The sequence below is a fragment of the Syzygium oleosum genome, unplaced genomic scaffold (genome assembly GCF_021117445.2).
Source record: "Syzygium oleosum isolate NSW1041296 unplaced genomic scaffold, Sole_v2.1 Sole_v2.36, whole genome shotgun sequence".
Classification (NCBI taxonomy): Eukaryota; Viridiplantae; Streptophyta; class Magnoliopsida; order Myrtales; family Myrtaceae; genus Syzygium; species Syzygium oleosum.
This window is the reverse complement of record NW_026607520.1, coordinates 2,423,668-2,447,981: the sequence shown is the minus strand read 5'-3', so window position 1 is coordinate 2,447,981 and position 24,314 is coordinate 2,423,668. Positions and strand designations below refer to the sequence as shown.

Sequence of the window (24,314 nt, the reverse complement as noted above, 5' to 3'; positions counted from 1 at the left end):
CTCTTCAGTACCAAGGTGGTTTGATAACTTGAGAAGTCTTGTCGATCTCAATCTTGCAAACAATCTCTTGCAAAGCATTGAAGGAGGGTTGTTCTCTTTCTTAAGGGAAAATCCGTTCCTCAAGTCACTATATTTGGGCTATAATGAACTTCACGAGGAGATATTTTCTGTGGAGGGAAATTCTTCGGGGCTTATCGGGAAAAACCTCGAGCGACTGCAGATAAGAAATAATTTTCTTCGAGGGCCTTTGCCAGATTGGCTGGTGCACTTGAAAAACCTGACAATGCTGGACCTATCAGATAATCAATTACATGGAACCATCCCGTCATCGTATGGTTGGTTACGCTTGAGAGTACTTATTCTTTCTAATAATCAATTAACAGGGACTATTCCAGAGGCATCGTATGGTTGGTTACGCTTGAGAGTACTTATTCTTTCTAATAATCAATTAACAGGGAATATTCCGGAGGCATTAGGAAGATTGCAAGTCTTAACAATTTTAGATCTCAGTAACAATCTTCTTAATGGCACTATTCCACACAGTCTCGGTCAACTTCAAAATCTTGACCGGTTAGATCTTTCAGTAAATTCCTTGAGAGGAACAGTTTCCGAAATCCATTTCTCCAACCTCTCGAAGCTATCGGTCTTAGATATTAGCAACAACCATTTAGCTATCGAGGTGGATTCTGACTGGATACCAACCTTCAATCTCCGGTCCATTGCGATGGCGTCTTGTGAGTTCGGAACGGAATTTCCGCGATGGATGAGAACGCAAGTCGACGCAGGATTCATAGATTTGTCCAATGCCTCCATTTCAGGATCTCTCCCAGATTGGTTAGGTCTCATGTTGTTCTTTCACCTGAATCTCTCTTACAACCAAATAAATGGATCTCCGCCGAAATTTCCTTCAAACCTGGATAATTTAGATCTCTCTCACAACCAAATAAATGGATCTCTGCCGAAATTTCCTTCTAACTTGGGTTCTTTTGATCTCTCACACAACCAAATAAGTGGATCTCTGCCGAAATTTCCTTCTAGCCTGATTTATCTAGATCTCTCTCACAACTTAATATCAGGACCTATTCCACGAAATATTGGTCTAGCGATGCCTTATTTATATTCCTTGAATCTGAATGATAATCGCTTAAGTGGTGCAATACCCACCTCAATATGCGAGATGGAATATCTGTACGACTTGCACCTTGGACGGAATGAATTAGTTGGCGAAATTCCTGCATGTTGGAAGGAGAGCCCTTGGAGACTCCTTGATTTATCATCCAACATGTTGTCCGGAGTCATGCCGAGTTCTTTGGGAAATCTAAGCGGGCTGAGGTCATTACACTTGAACAACAACAGTCTCCATGGAGAAATTCCCGTTACTCTAAACTATTGCAGAACCTTGCGGCTATTGGATCTTGGAGAGAACAAAATCTCTGGAAGTGTTGCACATTGGATCGGACCAAGTTTTCCATTACTACAGATTCTTAGACTGCGAGGAAACATGTTCAATGGTAGTATTCCTTCACAATTATGCCTACTCTCCGTGCTGCAAATATTGGATCTGGCAGTGAACAATATGACAGGAATGATTCCAAATTGTCTCGGCTATATGAAAGGGATGAAACTGAACAAAAGCATAGATGGAGGCAACTCACTCTCCCCGGCTTATGTTCCTGCACCCGTGCATGTGCAGAACGGGTCTGCTCCAACGGATTGGAATCAAGAGCATGTGGAGCAGGTCGTGAAAGGGGTGGACCTTGACTATACAACACTTGATCTACAGCTTATGGTCAATTTGGATCTCTCGAGCAACAAATTGATTGGACCGATCCCTGGAGAGCTTACCTTGCTTTCTGGATTGCGGGGCTTGAACTTATCGCACAACTTTCTTTCTGGAGGCATCCCGACTATGATTGGAGACATGAAATTGCTCGAGTCACTTGATCTTTCGAACAATAACCTTTCAGGAACAATCCCACAGAGCTTTTCTGCATTCACATCACTGAGCAAACTAAACTTGTCTCACAACAACTTCACGGGGCCAATTCCAAGTGGAAATCAAATCCAGACCCTTGATGATCCTTCCATTTATGCCGACAATCCTCTACTTTGTGGTGATCCTCTACAAAAGAAATGCCCCGGTGCGGAGGCCCCTCAAGCGCCGGAAGAAGATGCCGATGAAGAAGGTAAGATTGAAAAGGTGATGTTCTACCTCGTCATAATGTTTGGGTTTGCAACCGGGTTTTGGGGAGTCGTTGGCGGTTTGGTGTACAAGAAGAATTGGAGACGCGCCTACTTCGGCTATGTGGATCATAAAGCAGACATGGTGTACGTGATTGTCGCAGTGAAGGTAGCCGAGTTGAGGAGGAGAATGAGAAGAGGGTAACAGGCCTGTTCTCCACATTGATTCAGTCCAATGTTTTATTGATCTCGTGAAGTTCTTGCTTTCTTGTTCAAGCAAAGTCGTCTTAGTAGTTGGCTTGTTCCTCCTTATGAGTAGTAGCCAATTTTTTTGTGTTCTTTAGTTTCAAGCTTGTCGGAGCAAGCCGTCAACGGAACGGCATGGGGAGTGGAAATCATGTCATTTGGTAATTTAGTGTTGCTCAGCAATTTAGCAGTACTTTGTGTTATTATAATCATGATGCTATGCTTGTCAATGATGTGAAACTATGTTAGCAAATTCCACTTTCGTCCTGTTTACGCTTTTGCTGCTAATGGCATAGGGCCATCCAATGTTCAACGGATTCCTTTCCTAAGATTATGTTCCTTTCTCAATTTCGAGACATCGGAACAAAATTTGCATGTGATCTAAATCACAATAAAGGATTCGTGTAAAGTTTAGAAACAATTCTCCACAAGGTGAGTACATCTCATTATTTAAGAGGAATCGAGGGTCCAGTCGTGAAAAATTTCCGGTGGTTGATAGATTTTTTAAGTTGATGGTAGCTTCAAATACAATTGTAAAAAAGTATGATCAGTGACTTGCTTGTCATGTGATCTATTAGTAAATAATAATAATTATCATGGACCAACGTCTAAATAAATTTAAAATTACTTTCTTATAGATTTTAGAAGTATGGCTAGTAAATTATCATCATTATAATGAATTTATCGACATCCAAATTTACAGTGTGGTTAATAGACTACTCACCCTACAATGGACTTACCAACATCTTAGTACATTACTAAATTACCAGAGTTTAGGAATTTATTCTTGGTGGTTTACCAAGCACACTTGTAAATTTTGAAAAAAACAAACAAATTTATTCGGATACTAGTAAATTCGTTATAGTGCCCTAGCTTATTAACCGTACTTGTAATATTTCAAAAATAATTGTTAACTAGCTAATTTATTGGGTTGTTGGTAAATTCTATAGAGGATTGGATATGTACTAACCAACTTGTAACATTTTAAAGAAGTTAATGAATTACTAATTTATTGAAATATTGTCAAATTCATCATAGTTAGTAGTTTACTAAACTACCACTACAAAAAAACAAGGGATTAGCGACGACTTTTGCGACGAAATTAGTGATGGCAAATTTCAATTTCCGTCGCTAAATTGCGACGGAAAAAAATTCATCGCAAAATTCGTCACAAATTAGCCACGAACTTTATCCGTCGCAAATAATTCGTCGCAAATTTGCGACAAAAAAAGTTGATTTTAGCGACGAATTTTGCCACGAAAATTTTGGCAAAATTCGTCGCTAAATGAATTTGCGACGAAATTAGCCACGGAAAAAAATTTGTTGCTAATAGACCGTCGCAAAATTTTGCGACGAATTTTTCAATTTTCGTTGCTAAATTGCAACGACAAAAAATTCGTCGCAAAATTCGTCACTAATTTTTTGTCACAAAATTCATCGCTAATTATTCGTCGTCGCTAATTTTTCGTCGCAAAATTCGTCTCTAATTTGCCACGAAATTCTTTTTTTTTTGTTAGTAATTTGCGACAAATTGATTCGTGGCAAAATTCGTCGCTAATTTGCTACGAAAAATATTTACTTTTGCCACGAACATTGTTCCGGAATGAATTTAGCAACAAAATTTTTATTAATTCGTCGCAAATTAGCAACGAACTATAAAAATAGTTGCGAATGTACGGCAAAAATTTATTACAGGTTGGCCTCCTACTAGTCAAGATAACCATGTGCGTCGTAATCACAATCAGCACAATGCAAATTGTACCTAATCCACGGTTGAAACCTGGTATATCTACCACAAACTCAGCCTTGCGGAGTTCCTTCTAACCTTTGATATCAAGTACATGAATATTAGCAGCAATAGTTCATGCTTTAATATAAATTCTCAGTAAATTACAGTCTTTCCATGAAACTCCGATACGAAGACAGTTTGCACAGAAATTACATAGGTTGATAACTTTATTTTAGAATGATGAAGTTATGCTACTGAAGCTCAGCTCCAGAGTATTTTCTAGTATAGTGACCAGGGGGCCACACAATGCCTAAAGGAATTCTACAAGGCATCAGCAACCGGCAATAATGTTGGGAACCCGCAAGAAGTCAGTCTAGAGGGCCTTGCCTCAGCAGTAATATGACATCAAACAAGTGAAGATATCACCATGTCAATTGTCAAAACTATCCACATGTATAATGTCACGCCTCGAACCCTACGAGCGCGCGATCATCCCTTCGTGGTCGTAATGTACGCGACATCCCAGGACTTGTCGCCGACCCAATCGAAACACTAACGAGTAACGCATGCGGAAGCAACCTCGAACTCTCCGTACAACATATAAACAACGGGATAGTAGAGAGACAAAGAATACACATCAACAAGACACTTTTATAAACATAACGTCGATTACAACACATACATTTGCAAGCCTTCTACGAGGCCACTATCTATGAACCACGCACAACAACAAGGATCGGGTGGTTGGTAAGCTTAACTCCTCTGCAAAAGGTGCACTCAAAAGACGGGGTAACTCGACCTATCCTCAATCCCCGTAGTATCCTGGCAACGTCTCCGGATCAATCACGGTCGCTGGTCTGAAATGGTTTGGTTATACAACCATGAGAACACTTCTCAATAAGCAACTACCTAAGCCTCGCTTAGGCCAAAGCGTACTTCCGAACAATTCTAAACATGCGATTCAAACAATCGACGTGCCATAAACAATCACAGGCGTCCTTACCTCGCCTTGGCGCATACACAAGCCCTGCACGTTAGAATATCGCCATAACATGGCCAATTGCCCATCAAGCACACGCAAAGCAATTCATGGCATGATCAAGCATAACATGGTTAATAATCCAGACGTGCTCATCAATTAACTCAGGCAAAGCATTCCCCAATGCAAATCGCACTCATTAAGTCCATATTATTAACGACCCCTCGGGCCACCGAACTCCCGCCGGTCTTCTGGCGTAACCAGGCATCGTCCCGCTACTTCGGCGACGGCAACGTCCGGAACCCCCGCCCAGACGGCATTCCACAAAGGAGCATCGATCCGGCCTCTACCGCGATCGGCAACGTCTAGAACCCCCGCCTAGACGGCATCCGAACTCCCGCCGGGCATCGTCTAGAACTCCCGCCTAGACGGAACGTGTCGTGACCATGCACACACCTCAACAATCATTATCAATTCTTATCTTTGTAAATTAGCCCAATGTCAACTAAATCCACCAAAATATCATGGTAACACCGATCAGTTCCCGAGAGAGAGAAAAATCGAGTATGCACAGAATCGGGGCCAAACTGGGCAGTAACATAGTCACCGAATTTCCTTTAAAATAAATAGTAAATCAGCTCCAAAAATTATGAAATTTGGATATGTCGTATAAAACATCTTGATGAACATTTTCCGTGCAGAACTCGAAACCCAGTTCCTACCTTAAACACCTCTTTTTGTCACTTGAAGTCAGACAAAATTCAACCCGTCCGGTCAGGCCGCCTGACCATCAAAATGCATCTCATCCAGTACCCAAATCATTTTGGAAAGCTTTCAAATTTTTATATGTCATAGAAACAAATGTTCTTAACAATTTTTGTGAAGGAAGTTTGTTGAAAAGAGGTCTGAAAAAATTTGTAGAAAATCGGAGAGACCAGATGGTCGGATGAACAGTAAATCCGGCAGACTGAATCCGGTCCAAAAATGGACTTACGAATGGAACTAAATGATATCCAAAAATTCCAGATTTAATATATGTCAAACTTCAAGATGTTATGAACAACTTTCATGAAGAACACTTCCTCAAATTCGGCCCACACAAGTCACAGTAAAAATAGCAAAATCCAGCGACGCAGTAGCAACCTTATCGGAAATTAACCAACAAGCACCACCAAGCAAACCAAGCACAACCAGCCACTAAACCAACTATCCACAGCCCTTAAACCATCCCTAACATGTCCATTAGTCACCCCTTAGCCTAGTCAAGGGTTAGGAAGCCACTTACTCAAGGCCTAAGCAAGATTTTCAAGCTAGGGAGCCTAACAAAGCCAAGCCAAGCAAGCAGCAGTTGCTCCGGCGGTTGGACGGGTAGCTCGGCGATTTCCGGCGACCTGGACAGCGGCGAGCGGTAGCCGGACAGCTGAGGTGGTTGGCTGGTGGAGATGGACGAAGGTGCTGGTGATGCTGAGTGGTGGTGGTGACGGGATGGACGAATGGAAGGGAAGGGAGAGAGTGAGCTCGGTGGTGGTGTGTGGCTGAGATGAGTGGCGGCGGGTGGCGGCGCTCACGGCGGCTGAGGGTGGCTGAGCAAGGGAGCTGGTCGGTCTGGGTGAGCAGCAGCAAGAAGAAAAGCAAGAAGCAACGAAGCAAAATGAAGAAGAAAACAGCAGCAACAGAAGTGAAGAAGCAGCGCGAAGCAGAAGCTGCAGCAGCAAGCAACGTAGGAGCAGAAGCAGTCAACCAACATGATCAACAAGAGCAGAAGTCAGCAGAACAGAGGCATGGCAGCGGCAGCAAAGCAGAGGCAGCAGCAACGTGAGGGTGAGCAGCAACGTGGGGAGTCAGCTGAAGCATGGGGGAGTGATGATGGCTGGTGGAGTCGGTGGAAGAAGTCAGCAGCAGCATAGGCAGAAACAACGTGGGGGAGGGCAGCGGGGAAAGAGGAGGAAGTCAGCGGCGTGGGGCAACGGCGACGTGGGGGAGGAGAGAGAGAGAAGAAAGAGAAAGTCAAACACGCTTGAGCGCGATCCGACGATCCTCGTTCAAATCCGAAAACGATCCAATGGCCCACGAAAAACCCTAATTATAAATTAGGAAAAAGGCCAAAAGATAATAACTAAAACACACTACGAGGGAGGTCTACTAGTCCAAATCCACACCCGGTCCAAATTTCACTTTTCACTTATCCCGGGTAATATTGACACTGGCCACAATAATATCGACACCGTCCAATTAAATTCGTCCCGAAACTCCCAGAAATTCGACATCAAAGTTTGGGCTCTAAATAACGGCCAAATTCGATCGAGTGCGATTCTAGCGAAATCTCTAATTTAAAAAGAAATAACCCAGGAGTGATCAGTTCCGGGCGAGATTTTGTTATAAGCGCACTGACGAAATACACGTTTTGTAAATCCCAAAAATGGGTCGAAATTCAGAATGTCACATATAATCATTCTGCAAGCACATTACACGGCGGCCTCCTTCTCTGCTTCTTATCAACATCAAATTGCTGCTTGGAAAAAAGAGAAGAGTAAAGATGGTCAACATGTGAGGCGATGTTATGATATGATTCCCTATTCTATTTCATAACCAGTAATAGAATGCAAATACAATGTTTCAAGATACTCTCGTTACATTAATGCTGTTGTCCATCTATTTGCTTGTTATCTAATCAATAATCAGACTTGCTGTTGTCAATTCATTTTCCATTAAAATGGGGAACCCGAACTCTCTTGGAACCATCAGCCAGACGTTTAAAGGGCAAATGGTTTTCCACGGGAAAAGAATCATTGTTGACCTACAAGTAGATGCGATACAAATGTTAATGCTTTCCTCAAACCATTGAATCTTTGAGATCAAACAATTTATTTAATATATAAATAAATCTTTGAGAGGGAGTTTAGATCAAACATGCATGACCAAGTTACAGAACACACCTTAAATTTGAAGCTGTAAGAGCTAGTACAACCGCATGAGAAAGCCGAACCGACGCAATGTGAATATTTTGTAAAATTGGACAACTCCTTCCCAGACCATCAACTGTGGCAATCAAATCTGTACAATCATTTCCATTGCGAGAGAATTCCAAGGAGATTTCTCTTAAGTTGGGGCAGTTAAATACCTGCAGGGATGTGAGAATGAGTCAGCATCACTTGTTACATCTATCAAAGACAGGAATAAACATGCAAGATACAGAGGAGAGATCCTAGAACATAAAAAAGCAAAGGGATGCAATTACCATCTTTGAGAGGGAGTTTAGATCAGAAAGCCAGAGTGTAGAAAGACTCGATGAGCTGAGAACCAAACCCCCAAGGTTAGAGCAACCTTCCATTTTAAGACACGTTAGGCATCGTTTGTCAGCAACAAAACGACCCAATTCATCTCTGCAGAAGTTTGCACAAGTTAATATGGTAAATGAAGAATACATTTCCAAGATTTCTGCATGCACGAATAAGAAAATGGAGATCAAACTGCTTAGATATTACTAAAAACCATTAAACAGACTATGTAACCTCCTTGGTGGAAACAAACAAGATGTTATTTAAGCTGTAAAATGGATATTTACTTGCGAAACTAAGATGTTACAAGCATGAGCAACCAAGAGTAAGATCTCAACACGTTGATCTCTTAAATAGTTGGTTCAAAAAGCAGCATAAAAAACTGACAGCTTTCCTCTCCTAGTTCCCACTGCTAGTCAAGGACGAAATAATGATGCACACACCACAATTGGAAGAGCCATCACATTTTCTAGTGGCATTCCTAGATCATGGAGACGCAAACAAATTTGTAAATCACAGACAGGTGATCAAAACCTTTACAATTAGAGTAGACTCCGCTAAAGTCTTTCCATTTCAAACAAATGTTGCTTGCAAATTACATGTGCCAGCTTGAAAGTGATATCCATGTGCAACCATTAATTGAGCAGTAATGCAGGGATCTTAGGGTTCTCCACCCCAGAAATGCCTCAATACATATATAACCAAGATCCAAACAAATCTCATATGAAAGACCTAACCCGCAAAAGGGGAACAGAAAGTTTAACCTGTAATCCGGTTGACAGCATTAGAGGATGTTGAGATCTCCACAGACTCCAGATTAGGGCATGAGAACGCAATGCAAGCCAGCATCGTCGCATCTACATCACTGCGAAAGCCAACCAACAGAACAAGAACCGAATCAGTGTCATAAATCCAGAAAAATTTGACGAAGCTCAAGCACATGATCTCGAAAATTGTGAGATCCAATCAGGATCCTCACAACTGATTCACAAGTTCGAGGCCTTCCTTAAAGGGTTAATGTGCGAATACTGAAACTCCCTGATTCATGAAAGTTTGTCCATAAATGCTGATCAAGCAGCATTTTCACTACTCACAGCATACATTTCTTTTTGTTAATTTTAAGCTTCAATTCAATTGATCAAACAGTTCACTTGCGGTTATTAGCTCGTGCATCAACTTCGGTCCTAATTGATAACGCCCAGATGAACCCTGTCTCATCAGTGCATCAACATCAACCGATCTGATCCACCTCGCAAAGAAACATCCTAGATCAATCCACGACTGATTACTAACCTTTCCATCCACAGAGATAGCCTAACGAGCTCAGGGCACTTGTTCAACACCGATCCGACGAAACAGAGCTGAGCTCTCGAGGGAACCCTGAGCTTCAGATCCTCGGCGGCCCACCACACCCTCCTCGAGGTCTCCCGTCACCCCTTGTACACCTGCGCCACCGCGAGCAGCTCCGCCGGCGGCAACCTCCTCAGGACCTCCCACAAGCACCTGGCGGGCAACCCGCCGGCGTCCGCATCCCCATCCACGAAATCCCGATCCCCGCTCGTCGAGATCCGGCTCCACCTCGTCGAAGTCCTCCTCCTCCTCGTCGGCGCGGACGTCGAGGTCGTCGAAGGAGAGCGCGCGGCGGAGGGGCGGCGGCGGCGGAGGAGAGCGAGGACGACGCGAGGGTGACGGCGGACGCGGAGGAGGCGGCAGCGGCGGCGGCGTTGACGGGCATGGAGGAGGCCGCGACGGCGGCGGAGGCGGAGGAGGAGGAGGAGTCGGCGGCGGAGGAGGGGGAGGAGCCGGCGTGGCAGGAGCGGCCCTTCTTGGGGAGGCCGCAGCGGCCGCAGTTGTAGCTGCCGCGCTTCTTGCCGCGCTTGGCGGCGGCGTCATCGGAGGAGAAGGAGGAGGGGGCGGCGGGGGAGTCGGAGGGGGGGAGGTGGGGCTGGTGGAGGCGGCGGTGCATGGCGGAGGAGCGGCGGAGGAGGCTAGAGAGAGAGAAAGAGGGAGAGAAGTTAGAGAGAGAGAGAGGGAACGCTGTGGTTGGGGAATAAAAAGAGCGAGCGAAGGGGAGACGATGGCGCGAGGGGGGAAGCGAGCTCGCGCGCGGGTTGCTGAAAATTTTCGAAAAATAAGGAAAAAAACGTGCGTTTGTCGTTGCAAAATTCGGGGCTAATTTACCACAAAATGTATTCATCACAAAATTCATCGCTAATTTGCCCCGAAAAAACAAAAAAAATATTCTATTTTTTTTATAATAAAATTCGTTGCTAATTTGCCACGAAGTGTTTTCGTCGTTAATTTACCCCGAAAAAACAAAATAAAATATTCTAGTTTTTTATTAAAAAAAATTCGTGGCAAAATTTGTCGCTAATTTGCCACGAACTGTATTCGTCGCAAAATTCGTCGCTAATTTGTCGTGAAAAAACAAAAAAAACAAAGAATTTCTTTTGAAAAAAAATTATATTCTCTAGCTGAGAAATTAACAAGCATATAACCAAAAAATAATTAAAACCGTCTATTTCTCTGAGACAGCTGAGAAATTAACTAGCGGGTGAAGGAAAGATTGCTATAGCAATGTGCAAGTTTGGTATCAACCCCTAATAACCAAGTCTTCTGTAAAAACACTAAATGGGATTTTCTATCGCCTGTCACATATGTAATGGATTTATCTCGAGTTTTTTTTTTGCTGCGTATCTCAATACTTGACTTTGGCTAAATTTCTCAGGTAACTTTAGACCTAAAAGAATCCATCATGTAATTTCTAACCGCATCCTTGTGTGTACATGTTTATTCTGGCAGCACCTATGATTTAATTACAGGACATCTTACAAAAGGTATTTTCTTTGCATGACTTTCAAGCATCCGAAATAACTCCACAAATTCTAACAATATGTTGAAAGATCAAGCAGTTCCATTTGGTGACATAGATATAAACAGCAAGTACCATCTATGTTCAAGGAAATAGAGATGTAAATGTGACAAATTCGGAGGGTAATATAAAAGTTAGTTCGCATAACTATTAATTGTCAAACGCAAACAATAACAATCAATTGACTGAAGAGAACTTAATGAGATCAGAATTACAGTGTCATGAGACCTATCTAAATGACAAGCATAAGAACAGAAATAGTCACTAACATTTTCTACTTGTTGAATTCAGATCCTATATACATTCAAAAAGCAACAGTCGACACGATAATATAGGGGCATGAAATTACCTTGACTCCCCCTTAATTCAGAGATCATAATAAGATACGCCCACTTCACCTACAAGTCAAAAGACATGTTTATTGGGAAGGACGAACATGGTTACCAACAAGAAGCTACAACATTAAATCCTCAACTTAAGATTATTTCTAGTGATATCATGGACTGTATGCAAAGTGGCTAATTTTTGGAATCCGTCGCAAATTTGCGACGCATTGGAAAATGCAATACAATTTTTGGAATCCGTCGCAAATTTGCGACGGAAAATAAATCCGTTGCAAAATACGTCGCAAATTTGCGACGAAAAATAAATCCGTTGCAAATTTGCAACGATTTTGCAACGGAAAATAAATCCGTCGCAAATTTGCGACGGATTGGAAAATGCAATACAATTTTTGGAATCCGTCGCAAAATTCGTTGCAAATTTGCAACGGAAAATAAATCGGTCGTAAATTTACGACGGATTGGAAAATGCAATACAATTTTTGGAATCCGTGGCAAAATCCGTCGCAACAGATTTTGCGACAGATTTATTTTCCATCGCTAATTTGCGACGAATTTTTATTTTGTGGCAAATTCCGTCGCTAATTTGCGACGGAAAAAAAATTCCGTCACAAATTTCGTCGCAAATTAGCGACGAAAAATTCCCCGTCGTAAATTTCCGTGGCAAAATCCATGTTTTTTTGTAGTGTGAGCAGGTAAAATTTGAAATTAATTGGTAACTTACTAACATTCTAATAATTTAGTGACTCATCCAGTACGGCTTGTAAGGAGGTTTGGTTGGCCTTCACATTCTGACTGGCTTCCTCAATGGAGCGATTGGGATGTGGGTGAATTTTTTTCCGAGATAGTTAGAGAAATGATTGCCTCAATATTCCGTCGATTAGTCTCTGCTCCGGTGAGAAAACCGCCCAGAAAGTCTTCACATTTCCTTTTAAGCTCTGGAGGCACAATAGAACAGCTGTCGCCTTTGCACAATTCACCCAACAAGTTGCTGAGCCAGAAAGAATCGGTGGGTGACTTGCCATCATCGAGGAACCACCACAAGAAAGGTCAAGGAACTCAAGTCACTTAGCCTTCACCGCTTCATCAGTAACTTCGTGAGCAAATGATGCTTCGGGAGTCAAGTTAGGGGAACCGACAGCTACACGAGTTAAAACTTTTGTAGCTCGTCCTAGTATGGATCTAGCTTTAGAATAAGAACCTGGAGAACCCTCAGCCTTGACTTGATCCGATGGTTGAGCCGAATCAGGAACTTGATTTGGAGAGGATGATGGAATCGGTGGGAGAGTTTCTGCAGAACCTAATGAAATCGAGTACATCTGCATTCAGCAAGGCATGCAAAGTATAATCAGAAATAGTAAATGATGTAGCTAGCAAGGATCACCTAGAGGGGGGTGAATAGGTGATCTAAAATAATTTTTAATAATTTATGCGGAAACAAAATAAATCACAGAAGAGTCTGAATAAAATTCAGATTCAAGACAGATTATATAGACGGTGCTCTTGATGTGCAGAATGTAAAGTAAGAGATAAGGGAAAGAGAGTCTGCACACAAGTTTATAGTGGTTCGGCTTATAGCAAGCCTACGTCCACTCTCCCACGATTACAGCCTACTGGCTGGATTTCACTATGTAATCAAGAGGAATTACAACTTCTGAGTGTTAACACTCTTGTGTATGATAGGACTCTCTATCTCACACAATCACTCTTACAAAGTGTCCCTCAAGATCTTAATGTTTGGCTCAGAACGACAAGAGAAATGAATGGAGTAAGCTTAGACTTTGGACTTGTTGATTTTTGATTCTGTACTTCCTTTTGCTGCTCGTTGATCTCCTTAAATACTCCTCTACTTCCAAACTAGCCGTTGGACAGTATTTAGAGGATCATCTTCCAATCTTCACCTTGGATAGATTTGTATAGAAAGGATTGAGTAGCCGTTGGATAACAGATTCTGAATCCCGCTGATTCTGGTTGCCCATACAATCAGAATCTTGATTTCCATAAGTAGAGCTTTGTCTGTTGTAATGCATTCTTGTCGTGATGTTTGATTGTCAATTAATTTGATTCAGATTGAGATAATCAGAACATTCCTTCTGTGAAATCCATGCCAGATCACTAATCGTTGTGATATGTTCCGAATTCGGCCTCGAAGAAATTCTGTGTCCGTATCGAAGAACTTCGGTCAAGGCCCCGAAGAATTTCTTCGTCTGCATCTGCATCTGAATAACTTCTGCTTCTGCATTTGAATAACTTCTGCGTCTGAATCTCAGAACTTCGATTATATGGATCTTCAAAAATATACTTGACAGTTTGTAAAGTCTGAATAACTTTCTTATGAGCTTCCAGAATATACAGACCTGGAATAGATCAGAATAAGTATCAGATTTACAATAACATAGAAGGTTTTGTCAACTTCAAAATCAATAGGAGTTTTCCTCAACAATCTCCCCCTTTTTTATGGTGGCAAAACTTTCTTTGCAGATTGAATTATTTTGAAAATAAATAAACATATTAAGCTCAATAAACACAGATTGAAAGAGCAAACTCTGTTGATATCTGTGTCTTTCTTCCTTTGAGAATAACCTATAAATCTGCAATATAATATCTCTCCCTTTTTGTCATCAACAAAAAGAATAATAATGGATAGAATAATGCACTGAGATTAAGAAATCAACCAGTCTAACAATAAGTATGAGATATATTACAGACCAATTGAAAAAAATAGAGAGAAATGTTGAAAAACAGGCTATTTTTTAGGAGTACGAATCAGTTGAAAATTTTCCAATATTGAGACAGCCTCCTCAATCTTCAAACTGCATTGACCTATGGCCATATCCATGCTGGATGAGCACATAGTAATGGCTTCCTCTAATTCTACTTTATCTGCTGCTGCTTTAAGTTGTTGAGCCTTGGTGTTTTCCTCAACAATTTTCTGTAGATTCTGCATATTTTGTTCTAGAGCAGCCTGCTTGTTTTTAATCTCGAGCAGAATAGAAAGGATGTTCTGATTTTCGGATGGCTGACCTTGGTCATTAGCTTCCTCTGATTGTACCCTGTGGCTGATTCTGGTGGAATCTCCCCCTGAACAGGTGATTGAACTTCAGAAACATGTTCTTCATGAATTGGTTCTGAAACATTGGGAACTGGTTCAGGAACATGTTCTGGTTCTGCAGTGTGACCTGATTCAAAGTGTTCTGCTTCTGCTTCATCATTTTCATCATGCAGAAGAGTTTTTCTTTTCTTTCTGTACACATTGATTGGGGTTGGAGAATCAGTTTGCTTGCTGGCTGAACTGGTTCTTTTCCTTTGCTCCTTTTCTTTCTGAACTTTCTTGCCAACAGATTTTGCCTCTGACTTTTGAGCCTCTTTTCCTTTTACTATGTCTCTTACATCTTCAAATTTCTTCATTTTGGAGAGCATTTTTTCTCCAACAAACATAAGAGGAAGCATAGTTTCTCGCAACTCACCAGGAATAGATATATTGAGATACATGAAGATACGAGTGATTAAAGCTCCATATGGCAGATGACCCTTATCCTTCTGTAATGCTCTGTACATATGGAATATGATGAGGTGAGGGAGAGAGAAATATTGACCTTTCAATATAGCTCAAATGAGCTTAATCTCTGATTTTGATAGGTCAGTTTGTGAGGCATCTTTTGGCTTCAAACAGTTTATTATGATCTTATGCAAGATCACAGATCGTCTTGATAAGTCAGAATATGAGAGATGATGCTTGGATCCTTGAGCAAAATTCAGATTTTCAGAAGCTACCTGTGAAGCTTCTTTAAGATTTACTGCCAACGGAGTAAAAGTGGAGTGTGTGGCTCCAATTATCCTTGCCAACTCATGGGCCTTTAAATCAACCTTCTTGTCACCAACAGTAAACTGTATCCAATTTGGTGACAGAATTGAAAGATTGGAATAAAAGTAGGCAGTTAATTCAGCATAAGTATTGGCAGATTGAAGGCAAAATTCATAAATCCCTAATTTTTCAAACAGGTTCTGTACAGAAATTCCAGCCTTCTCCAGATATTCGAAATCCACAGTTCTATTGTTCATTACTCCTCTAGCTAGTAACAACTTGTAGTACATCTAATGCGCAGTGCTTCTGAACAAGCCTCCTGTTCCAGGCAAGCCTGATGCTATTCCCACTTTTATCTCAAAAGTCTCAAAAAATCGTGCATCATCATCAGGAACAACAAATTTTGAAGCACTAGATGACTTAGGGCTTACATGAACCGATTTCTTTTCAGATGGAGTTGAAGCTTCTCCAACTTTTTCTTTGCCCTTTCTGGAAGAAGTTTCTTGTGGAGTAAAGCTGGTTGGAACTTGCCCTGATTTAGTGCAGTATTCAGAATAGATTTTCACAAGTTGAGTTTCAGAGCGAAGATCGTTGTCTTTCAGACAAGCACGAAGAGCCGACTCAGAGGCATTATTCCTTTTCAACCTTTGATAATTCCCCCACACACGTTTAATGTTTATGAACCGAAAATCGGTTTTACCAGACGATTTCGATGGAGACGGTCGTTGAGGTGTTGACGCTTCAGAAGGGTTTGCAGGATGATCGGATTCTGAGTCTGAAACTTCCAAATATTCCGCCGGTGCGGTAGATTTTGAGTCTTGATTGAGAATATGAGAAGATCTTCTATGGGCCACCATCTTGACTGGCATTATGATCACCTTTGGAGAAGAAAGTTTCGATCTTTTGGAGGAAGAAGAGGAGAGTCTCTGAATATCGGAAGGGTTTGGAGAGTAAAAGATCGTACTGATAGGGTTTTGAAAAGAGAAGGACGGGTTTAAAAGGGAGGTGGATAACTTTTGGAAGGAAAAATTACTTTTAGAAATTAAAAAGATATCCCAAACAAGTAGGAAGAAAATATACTCTTTAAAACTTAACCAAACATGATGATATTATAACAATATATTAAGCACCATTTATTAGATGAAGTAGAAGACATACCTGATTTGCTTCCAAAAATAACGATTTATAAAAATATCTTGCCAAAAATGTCAAATATATACCCGCCAAAATTTGAATAAGGAACGTACCTTGCTTTGTGAGTCTGAAAATTGTTCAGACTGAGAGTACTTGAGTCTGAAAAATTCCTGTCTATCAAAACACTTCAAGAAAATGGATAAATGATGCACAGTTTGTCTCTAATGAATTCAAATGAAGATTTATCAGGAGGTTTTGTAAATATATCAGCTAATTGATTCTTAGAATCAATGAATTGAATATTCACATCACCATTTTGAACATGATCTCGAATAAAGTGATGCTTGATTTCAATATGCTTAGCTCGAGAATGAAGAATCGGGTTCTTTGTCAAATTGATTGCACTTGTGTTGTCACATTTGATTGCAACACTTGATTCTTCAATATCAAAGTCTTGTAATTGCTGTTTCATCCACATAATTTGTGTAAAGCAACTTCCCAATGCTACATATTCTGCTTCTGCTGTAGAAAGTGCAACTGTATTTTGCTTCTTTGGGTACCAGGATACCAACATATTTCCAAGCAGTTGACATGTACCTGAAGTACTTTTCCTGTCCACTTTACATCCAATAAATCAAGATCGAATATCCAAGAAGAGTAAAATCTGAATCTTTGGAATACCAAAGATCTAACATTGGATATGTTCCAATGTATTTGATTATTCTCTTTTTGCGAAAGATGAGATTCCCTTGGGTCCGATTGAAATCTCGCACACATACGTACACTAAAAAGAATGTCGTGTCTAGATGCGCTTAGATACAATAATGAACCTATCATGCTTCTATATACCTTCGATCAACCTTTTACCATTTTCATCTTTGTCCGGGTTTGGATGAATGAGACATGGGAATGTCTCGTCTTCTTGCAATTCGTAATCCAAACTTCTTGATAATCTCCTTTGCATACTTCTCTTGGCAAATGAATGTACCATCTTTGGTTTGTTTCACTTGAAGGCCAAGAAAGAATGATAATTCTCCCATCATACTCATCTCGAACTCGTTCTGCATATTCTTTGAGAATTCCTTGCATAGCAATTCGTTAGAGGATCCAAAGATTATATCATCAACATAAATTTGAACAAGTAGGAAATCCTTACCCTTTTTCTTAACAAATAAAGTTGTATCAACCTTACCTTTGGTAAAACCATTTTGCAGAAGGAAGTTACTTAACCTTTCGTACAAAGCTCTGGGTGCTTGTTTCAGACCGTAAAGAGCCTTCTTGAGTCTGTAGACATGATCAATCTTTCTTGGTTCTTCGAAACCAGGTGGTTGTTCCACATATACTTCTTCTTTGATATATCCATTCAGAAAGGCACTTTTCACGTCCATCTGAAATAATTTAAAGTTATGGAAACAAGCATAAGCTAATAGTAGCCGAATGGCTTCTAACCTTGCAACTGGTGTATATGTTTCATCATAATCTAGGCCTTCTTCTTGAGAATAGCCTTTTGCAACCAGTCTTGCTTTGTTTCTTGTAACTTTCCCTTTGTCATCCAGTTTGTTTCTGAATACCCATTTTGTTCCAATTACTGGATGATTTTAGGGTCTTGGCACAAGCTCCCATACTTTATTGATTCTGAACTGCTGAAGTTCCTCCTGCATAGCATCGATCCAGCTTTCATCTGATAAAGCTTCACCAACTTCTTTTGGCTTTATTTCTGATATCAAAGCCAAGTTGCTGATGTTCTCTTTGTGTTTGGATCTTGTCTTGATACCATCTTCTATTTCTCCAATAACGAGGTTCTTCGGATGACTGGATTTATGTTTCCAGTTTTTGTCACATCTTTCCTTATGAAAATCTGTAGACTCTGAACTTTCTGGTTGAGTCTGTATTATATCTTCTTTTCCTTCTTTTCCTTCTGATACTGATTATTGATGATCTTCTGATAATTCTTGAATGTTGGGAGACGGTTCAGATTCATCTCTATGAGTCTGAATGTTTTCTTCAAACCTCACATTCATTGATTCTTCAACAGTCTGAGAGTTCTTGTTGTAGACTCTGTATGCTTTACTTGAAGTAGAGTATCCAAGGAAAAATCCTTCATCTGTTTTCTCATCAAACTTTCCAGTGCGGTCATTTGGATTTTTCAGAATATAGCATTTACAACCAAACACACGAAAATATGAAATGTTGGGCTTTCTACCTTTGTAAAGCTCATAGGGGGTTTTCTCAAGAATAGGTCTGAGAAAAGCTCTGTTAATGATATAGCATGCTGTAAAAACTGCATCTGCCCAGAAATAAAAAGGAATTTTGCTTTCAATCAGCAGAGTTCTTGCCATTTCTTCCAAAGAACGATTTTTCCTTTCCACAACACCATTTTGTTCTGGTGTATAAGGAGTAGAAAAATTGTGTTGAAAGCCATTTTCCTCACAAAAATCTGAAAAACTTTGATTTTCAAATTCTCCCCCATGATCAGTTTTAATGTAGGAAATGGAATAGCCCATTTCATTCTGAATTCTTTTTGCAAATTTTGAAAAATATGAAAATGCTTCATTTTTATGAGCAAGAAAGAACACCCAAGTAAATCTTGTGAAGTCATCAACAATGACTAAACAATATTTCTTACCACCAATACTTTGTGTTCTGGTTGGTCCAAATAGGTCCATATGAAGAAGCTGCAAAGCACGATCAGTGGAAACATGATGAATAAACTTGAAAGAACTTCTTACTTGTTTTCCTAGAGTGCAGGCATTGCATAACTCTGTTTTCTTGTATTTCAAATCTGGTAGACCTCGAACCAGTTTCTTGTTTGAGATCTTTGAGATTTGTTTCATACTGATATGCCCAAATCTTCTATGCCATAGATCTTCATCCTCTTTGATTGAGATCAAGCAATGAGTGGAGTTTGGATTGACATCTAGAAGATAGATATTGCCATGTCTTCTTCCTGTAAATGTTTGAGAAGAATCTTTGCTTGTCCCTGAGCATGTATCTTCTTGAAAGTTGATTCTGAAACCTGTATCACATAGTTGACTTATGCTTATCAAGTTGTAGTTGAGTCCCTTCACCAAAGAGATATCATTGATTGTAAGTCCTCCAATTTCAACTGTTCCTTTTCCAACGATTTTTCCTTTAGTATTTCCTCCAAAGGAAACTTTCCCACCATTCAAACTGTGTAGATCAGCGAATATGCTTGGATCTCCTGTCATATGTCTAGAGCATCCACTGTCTAGGTACCACTTCCTTTTTCTCTTTGTGGTAACCTGCAAAAATCACAACATCTCAAGTTTTCTTTGGTACCCAAATTTGTTTGGGTCCTTGAGCATTAGTATATGCTGTCTTAACAAAATCTCTTCGAACAGGTCTCCAGACCTTAGGACATTCATTCTCAAAATGTTGTGGATCTCCACATTTTGAGCACCTGAGTGCACTTCGGCCAACAGGTTTTACAAAATTCCTTTTGAAATGATTTTTATAAACTTGTCGAGGAGGTCTTTGTTTTAATCTCTCCTTGACTTTTGGAAAATCAATCAAGCTATCACTTTCCTTCGCAAATCCAAGACCAGATTTGTTGTAGTAAGGAATTTGGATAGAAAGGATATGCTTCAAGGTTTCTGAACCTTTTGAAAACTCGGAAGTAATTTCTGAAACTTGCTTTTTCAAAACCGCATTTTCTTTGGAAAGAAAATCTCGACTTTCCTTGACTTGATGAAATTCTTTCTGAAGGAAATCGATTTTTTTTTTTTGTGAAACATCCTGTTGCCTCAGTGATGAATTTTCCTTTTTCAAAGAAGAGATGCATTTAAGAGCAGTCTTGAATTCAAAGCATAATTCATCAATGTAATTTGATACTTCAATAGGCATGTCAGAATGTTTTACCTCAATCTCCACTTTGGGATCAGAATCTGAATCTGAGTCTGAGTCTGACTTAGCCATTAGACAGAAATTTGAGATATCTTCATCACTGTCTTCACAATCTGTGTCACTCCAGGTTTCTGCTTTTAAGGCCTTCTTTGCTTTCTCAAACTTGGTCTTCTTTTTCAGAAGTGAACAATTTGGCTTGATATGTCCACGCTTCTTACAGTGAAAGCATATAACATCCTTCGATCTCTCTGTTTCATCGAAAGACTTCTTCTTTTCAAAAGGCTTCTTACCTCTGAGGTTTCTTCCTCTGATCTTCATTTTCTTATACTTCTTTATAAAGAGAGCTAATTCTTCATCATCAACGTCTTCATCTTTAGAATTTGCATCAGAATCAATGTTAGTCTTCAAAGCTATTGATTTATTACCTTTGGATTCAATCTCCTCATTTCGTTTCTCAGTCTCATATGATTGAAGAGTTCCAATCAACTCATTCACTGATAGAGGCTTGATCCTTTGTGTCTCTCGAAGAGATGTTTTGATGTTATCCCACTGATTTGTCAGTCCTCTCAGAAGTTTGTTGACTTTCATTGCATCTGGAACCCGGTTGTCCTTGATAAGCAAGACCGTTTACTATATCGAAACTGTCATACAAATCAGCAATTGATTCTCCAGGCTTCATTTTGAAGGATTCATATTGACCAAGCAACAGATTGATTTGAGTTTCCTTAGCTCGATCTGTTCCTTCATAAGTAACAAGGAGAGTATCCCAGATTTCCTTGGCTAATTCACAAGCAGCAATTTTTTTTATATTCAATAGGTGATAAAGCACAATAAAGAGAATAAATTGCTTTGGAATCTAAGGTTTCTCTTTTGGATATCTCAGTTTGAGATAATGGAGGATCTGCTGCTTTGCTTGCATCTGCCTTTTCTTTTGAATCAGAAGATTTTGGATTGACACCTCTGATGATGACATCCCATTGCATGTGATCAATTGACTTTATGAATGCCTTCATCTTATTCTTCCAGACACTATATTCCTTGCCATCGAAATATGGTGGTCTATTGTTACTCTGTCCTTCAATGAGCCCTGGAGCACCATAGCTAGCCATATAGATCGTTAGCTCAGAAGTAAGACACTTCAATAAATGAGCAACCTGCTCTGATACCAATTGATGTAGCTAGCAAGGATCATCTAGAGGGGGGTGAATAGGTGATCTAAAACAATTTTTAATAATATATGCGGAAACAAAATAAATCACAGAAGAGTCTGAATAAAATTCAGATTCAAGACAGATTATATAGACGGTGCTCTTGATGTGCAGAATGTAAAGTAAGAGATAAGGGAAAGAGAGTCTGCACACAAGTTTATAGTGGTTCGGCTTATAGCAAGCCTACGTCCACTCTCACACACTTACAGCCTACTGGCTGGATTTCACTATGTAATCAAGAGGAATTACAACTTCTGAGTGTTAACACTCTTGTGTATGATAGGACTCTCTATCTCACACAATCACTCTTACAAAGTGTCCCTCAAGATCTTAATGTTTGGCTCAGAACGACAAGAGAAATGAATGGAGTAAGCTCAGACTTTGGACTTGTTGATTCTTGATTCTGTACTTCCTTCTGCTGCTCGTTGATCTCCTTAAATACTCCTCTACTTCCAAACTAGCCGTTGGACAGCATTTAGAGGATCATCTTCCAATCTTCACCTTGGACAGATTTGTATAGAAAGGATTGAGTAGCCGTTGGATAACAGATTCTGAATCCCGTTGATTCTGGTCGCCCATACAATCAGAATCTTGGTTTCCATAAGTAGAGCTTTGTCTGTTGTAATGCATTCTTGTCGTGATGTTTGATTGTCAATCAATTTGATTTAGATTGAGACAATCGAACATTCCTTCAGTGAAATCCATGCCGGATCACTAGTTGTTGTGATATGTTCGAATTCTCAGTCCGAAGAAATTCTGCGTCGTATCGGAAGAACTTCGTCTGCGTCTCGAATAATTTCTTCGTCCGCATCCGCATCTCGAATAACTTCGCTTCGCATTTGAATAACTTCGCGTCTGAATCTCAGAACTTCGATTATGTGGGTCTTCAAAAATATACTTGACAGTTTGTAAAGTCTGAATAACTTTCTTCTGAACTTCTAGAATATACAGACCTGGAATAGATCAGAATAAGTATCAGATTTACAATAACATAGAAGGTTTTGTCAACTTCAAAATCAATAGGAGTTTTCCTCAATAATAAAGTGGAGCGAGAATAGAGGATACTGAAACCGTCATCCAAGCAATATACACACGGGAGAAGTGTAAATGCTATGTGCCAACCTTTTTCTATTGTGGCTCTTCATCGCTCTCCTCTGAACTATCATCCTCAGTGTCGCTTTCCTCAACATCCATCCTCACCTGCAGCACCAAGGACCAACCGCTCAGCCTCAGTGGTAGATCAGTGACATCAATCAACTCTTTAGTTGACGAGACACAATCTGTTTGTTGTTTGTTTTTCTTGTTCTTGTCGATTCAAAGAGCATTGACAGAGTCAACACCCTTTCCGACCAGCTTGTTATCAGCATCATAGTAAGAGAAATCTCACAACTTATCGACCCGTAATCGATAATTTTGTATCGTAGCCAACTGCCTTCCACCATGGATGGAACATGATTTATTCATATAAACTTCATCACACCCCCCATTGACGGTAACACCCATTTTCTCTTCATAAAAAGAAAACCCACCCTAAAACCAAAAGAAAAGAACAATAAACAAAGAAGCAAAAGTGTAAGACAGAGAAGAGAGGAAAAGATACAGCATAACTTTAGGTCTGACATTGTAATCCAATTGTACATCACGCAATGTAAAGACAAACACAATAAACCTGCTGGGTCTGCTTTGTTGGAGCCGTCGCACGTGGCCTCTTAGCAGAAGCATCCGTCGCGTTCTTCTTAGGTGGGCCCTGTAAAATACGAAATAAGAAGAGGAAGAAGGACAAAAAGAACAAGTTTAAGAAGGCATCCAATTGCGAAAGGCCACACTACAGTAAATTGTAGTTGCACAATACAAAGAAGCTTGCAAGCATCTAGCAGAAAACAAACTGATGCAGACTCCATAAGAAAAAAACAGTGGCAACCATCGCTAATTGAACTCAATTGCTTTCGCAGATATTTATCACTAGACAATTATCAACAAAAGCTAACAAGTAAGACTAAAATCGTGTCCAAAAGGATATCAGAAAGGTACAGCAAAAAATGAACACAAGAAAATATCCACCGCGAACAACTGATTGGATACATCAGGTGCAATATAAGCCAATACAAAATCAAATCTGTAGATCGATGCAATCTGTTGCACATCTCCACATATGCATGCAAAAACCAACTGCAGTGACAGATGCAATATCGGTCAGCATCTACGGAATCACTAAAATATGAGATATGACATTAGCAAAATGACATTCAAGGTCATTGCCCAAACCAAAATTTGGGAACTAAGCCACTCACGTCATCATCCGAACGGCTGTCTAACTCATTTTCAACAACTTCTCCTAGAAAAAACTTTGCCGATACATTCTCGCTTGATTCCTTTTTTGATGCACTATTAACTGGTTTTTCAACACTGTTCTTAGCAACAACTTCCTGCATCGAGCACAAAATTAAGTCATTTGCACACGAATGCCCTCAAATACACAACCATGGTAAGATTGAGAAAGGACAAAGAGACCAGACCTCTTCCTCTAATTCACTATCCGAGGAACCTCGAAGACCAGCCGTCAGTTCAAATACAGATTACATCAACCTCACTCCAATCAAAATCATAACACATGTTTTAGACATCCAGCAATCTGCCGTAACATCAAGATCAAGTAAGAGATTCTCCATCGCATAAA

The 24,314-nt window shown here is 40.2% G+C and overlaps 1 protein-coding gene and 1 pseudogene across 1 annotated transcript; one reads left to right on the top strand and one right to left on the bottom strand.

Annotated features, from left to right (window-relative positions):
- Positions 1-576: 576 nt before the first annotated feature.
- LOC115692851 (receptor-like protein EIX2) lies at positions 577-2,709 on the top strand. Its single transcript, XM_030619814.2, has one exon. It carries the CDS (start codon positions 725-727, stop codon positions 2,384-2,386), a length of 1,662 nt encoding a protein of 553 aa, XP_030475674.2. The 5' UTR covers positions 577-724; the 3' UTR covers positions 2,387-2,709.
- A 4,870-nt stretch (positions 2,710-7,579) lies between these two features.
- LOC115692862 (F-box/LRR-repeat protein 17-like) lies at positions 7,580-10,451 on the bottom strand (annotated as a pseudogene).
- Between the last annotated feature and the right edge of the window lie 13,863 nt (positions 10,452-24,314).

What these genes read in the sequence shown, in the direction of transcription:
- LOC115692851 (XM_030619814.2), top strand. Translation starts at nt 725, where the DNA reads ATGGCGTCTTGTGAGTTCGGAACGGAATTTCCGCGATGGATGAGAACG.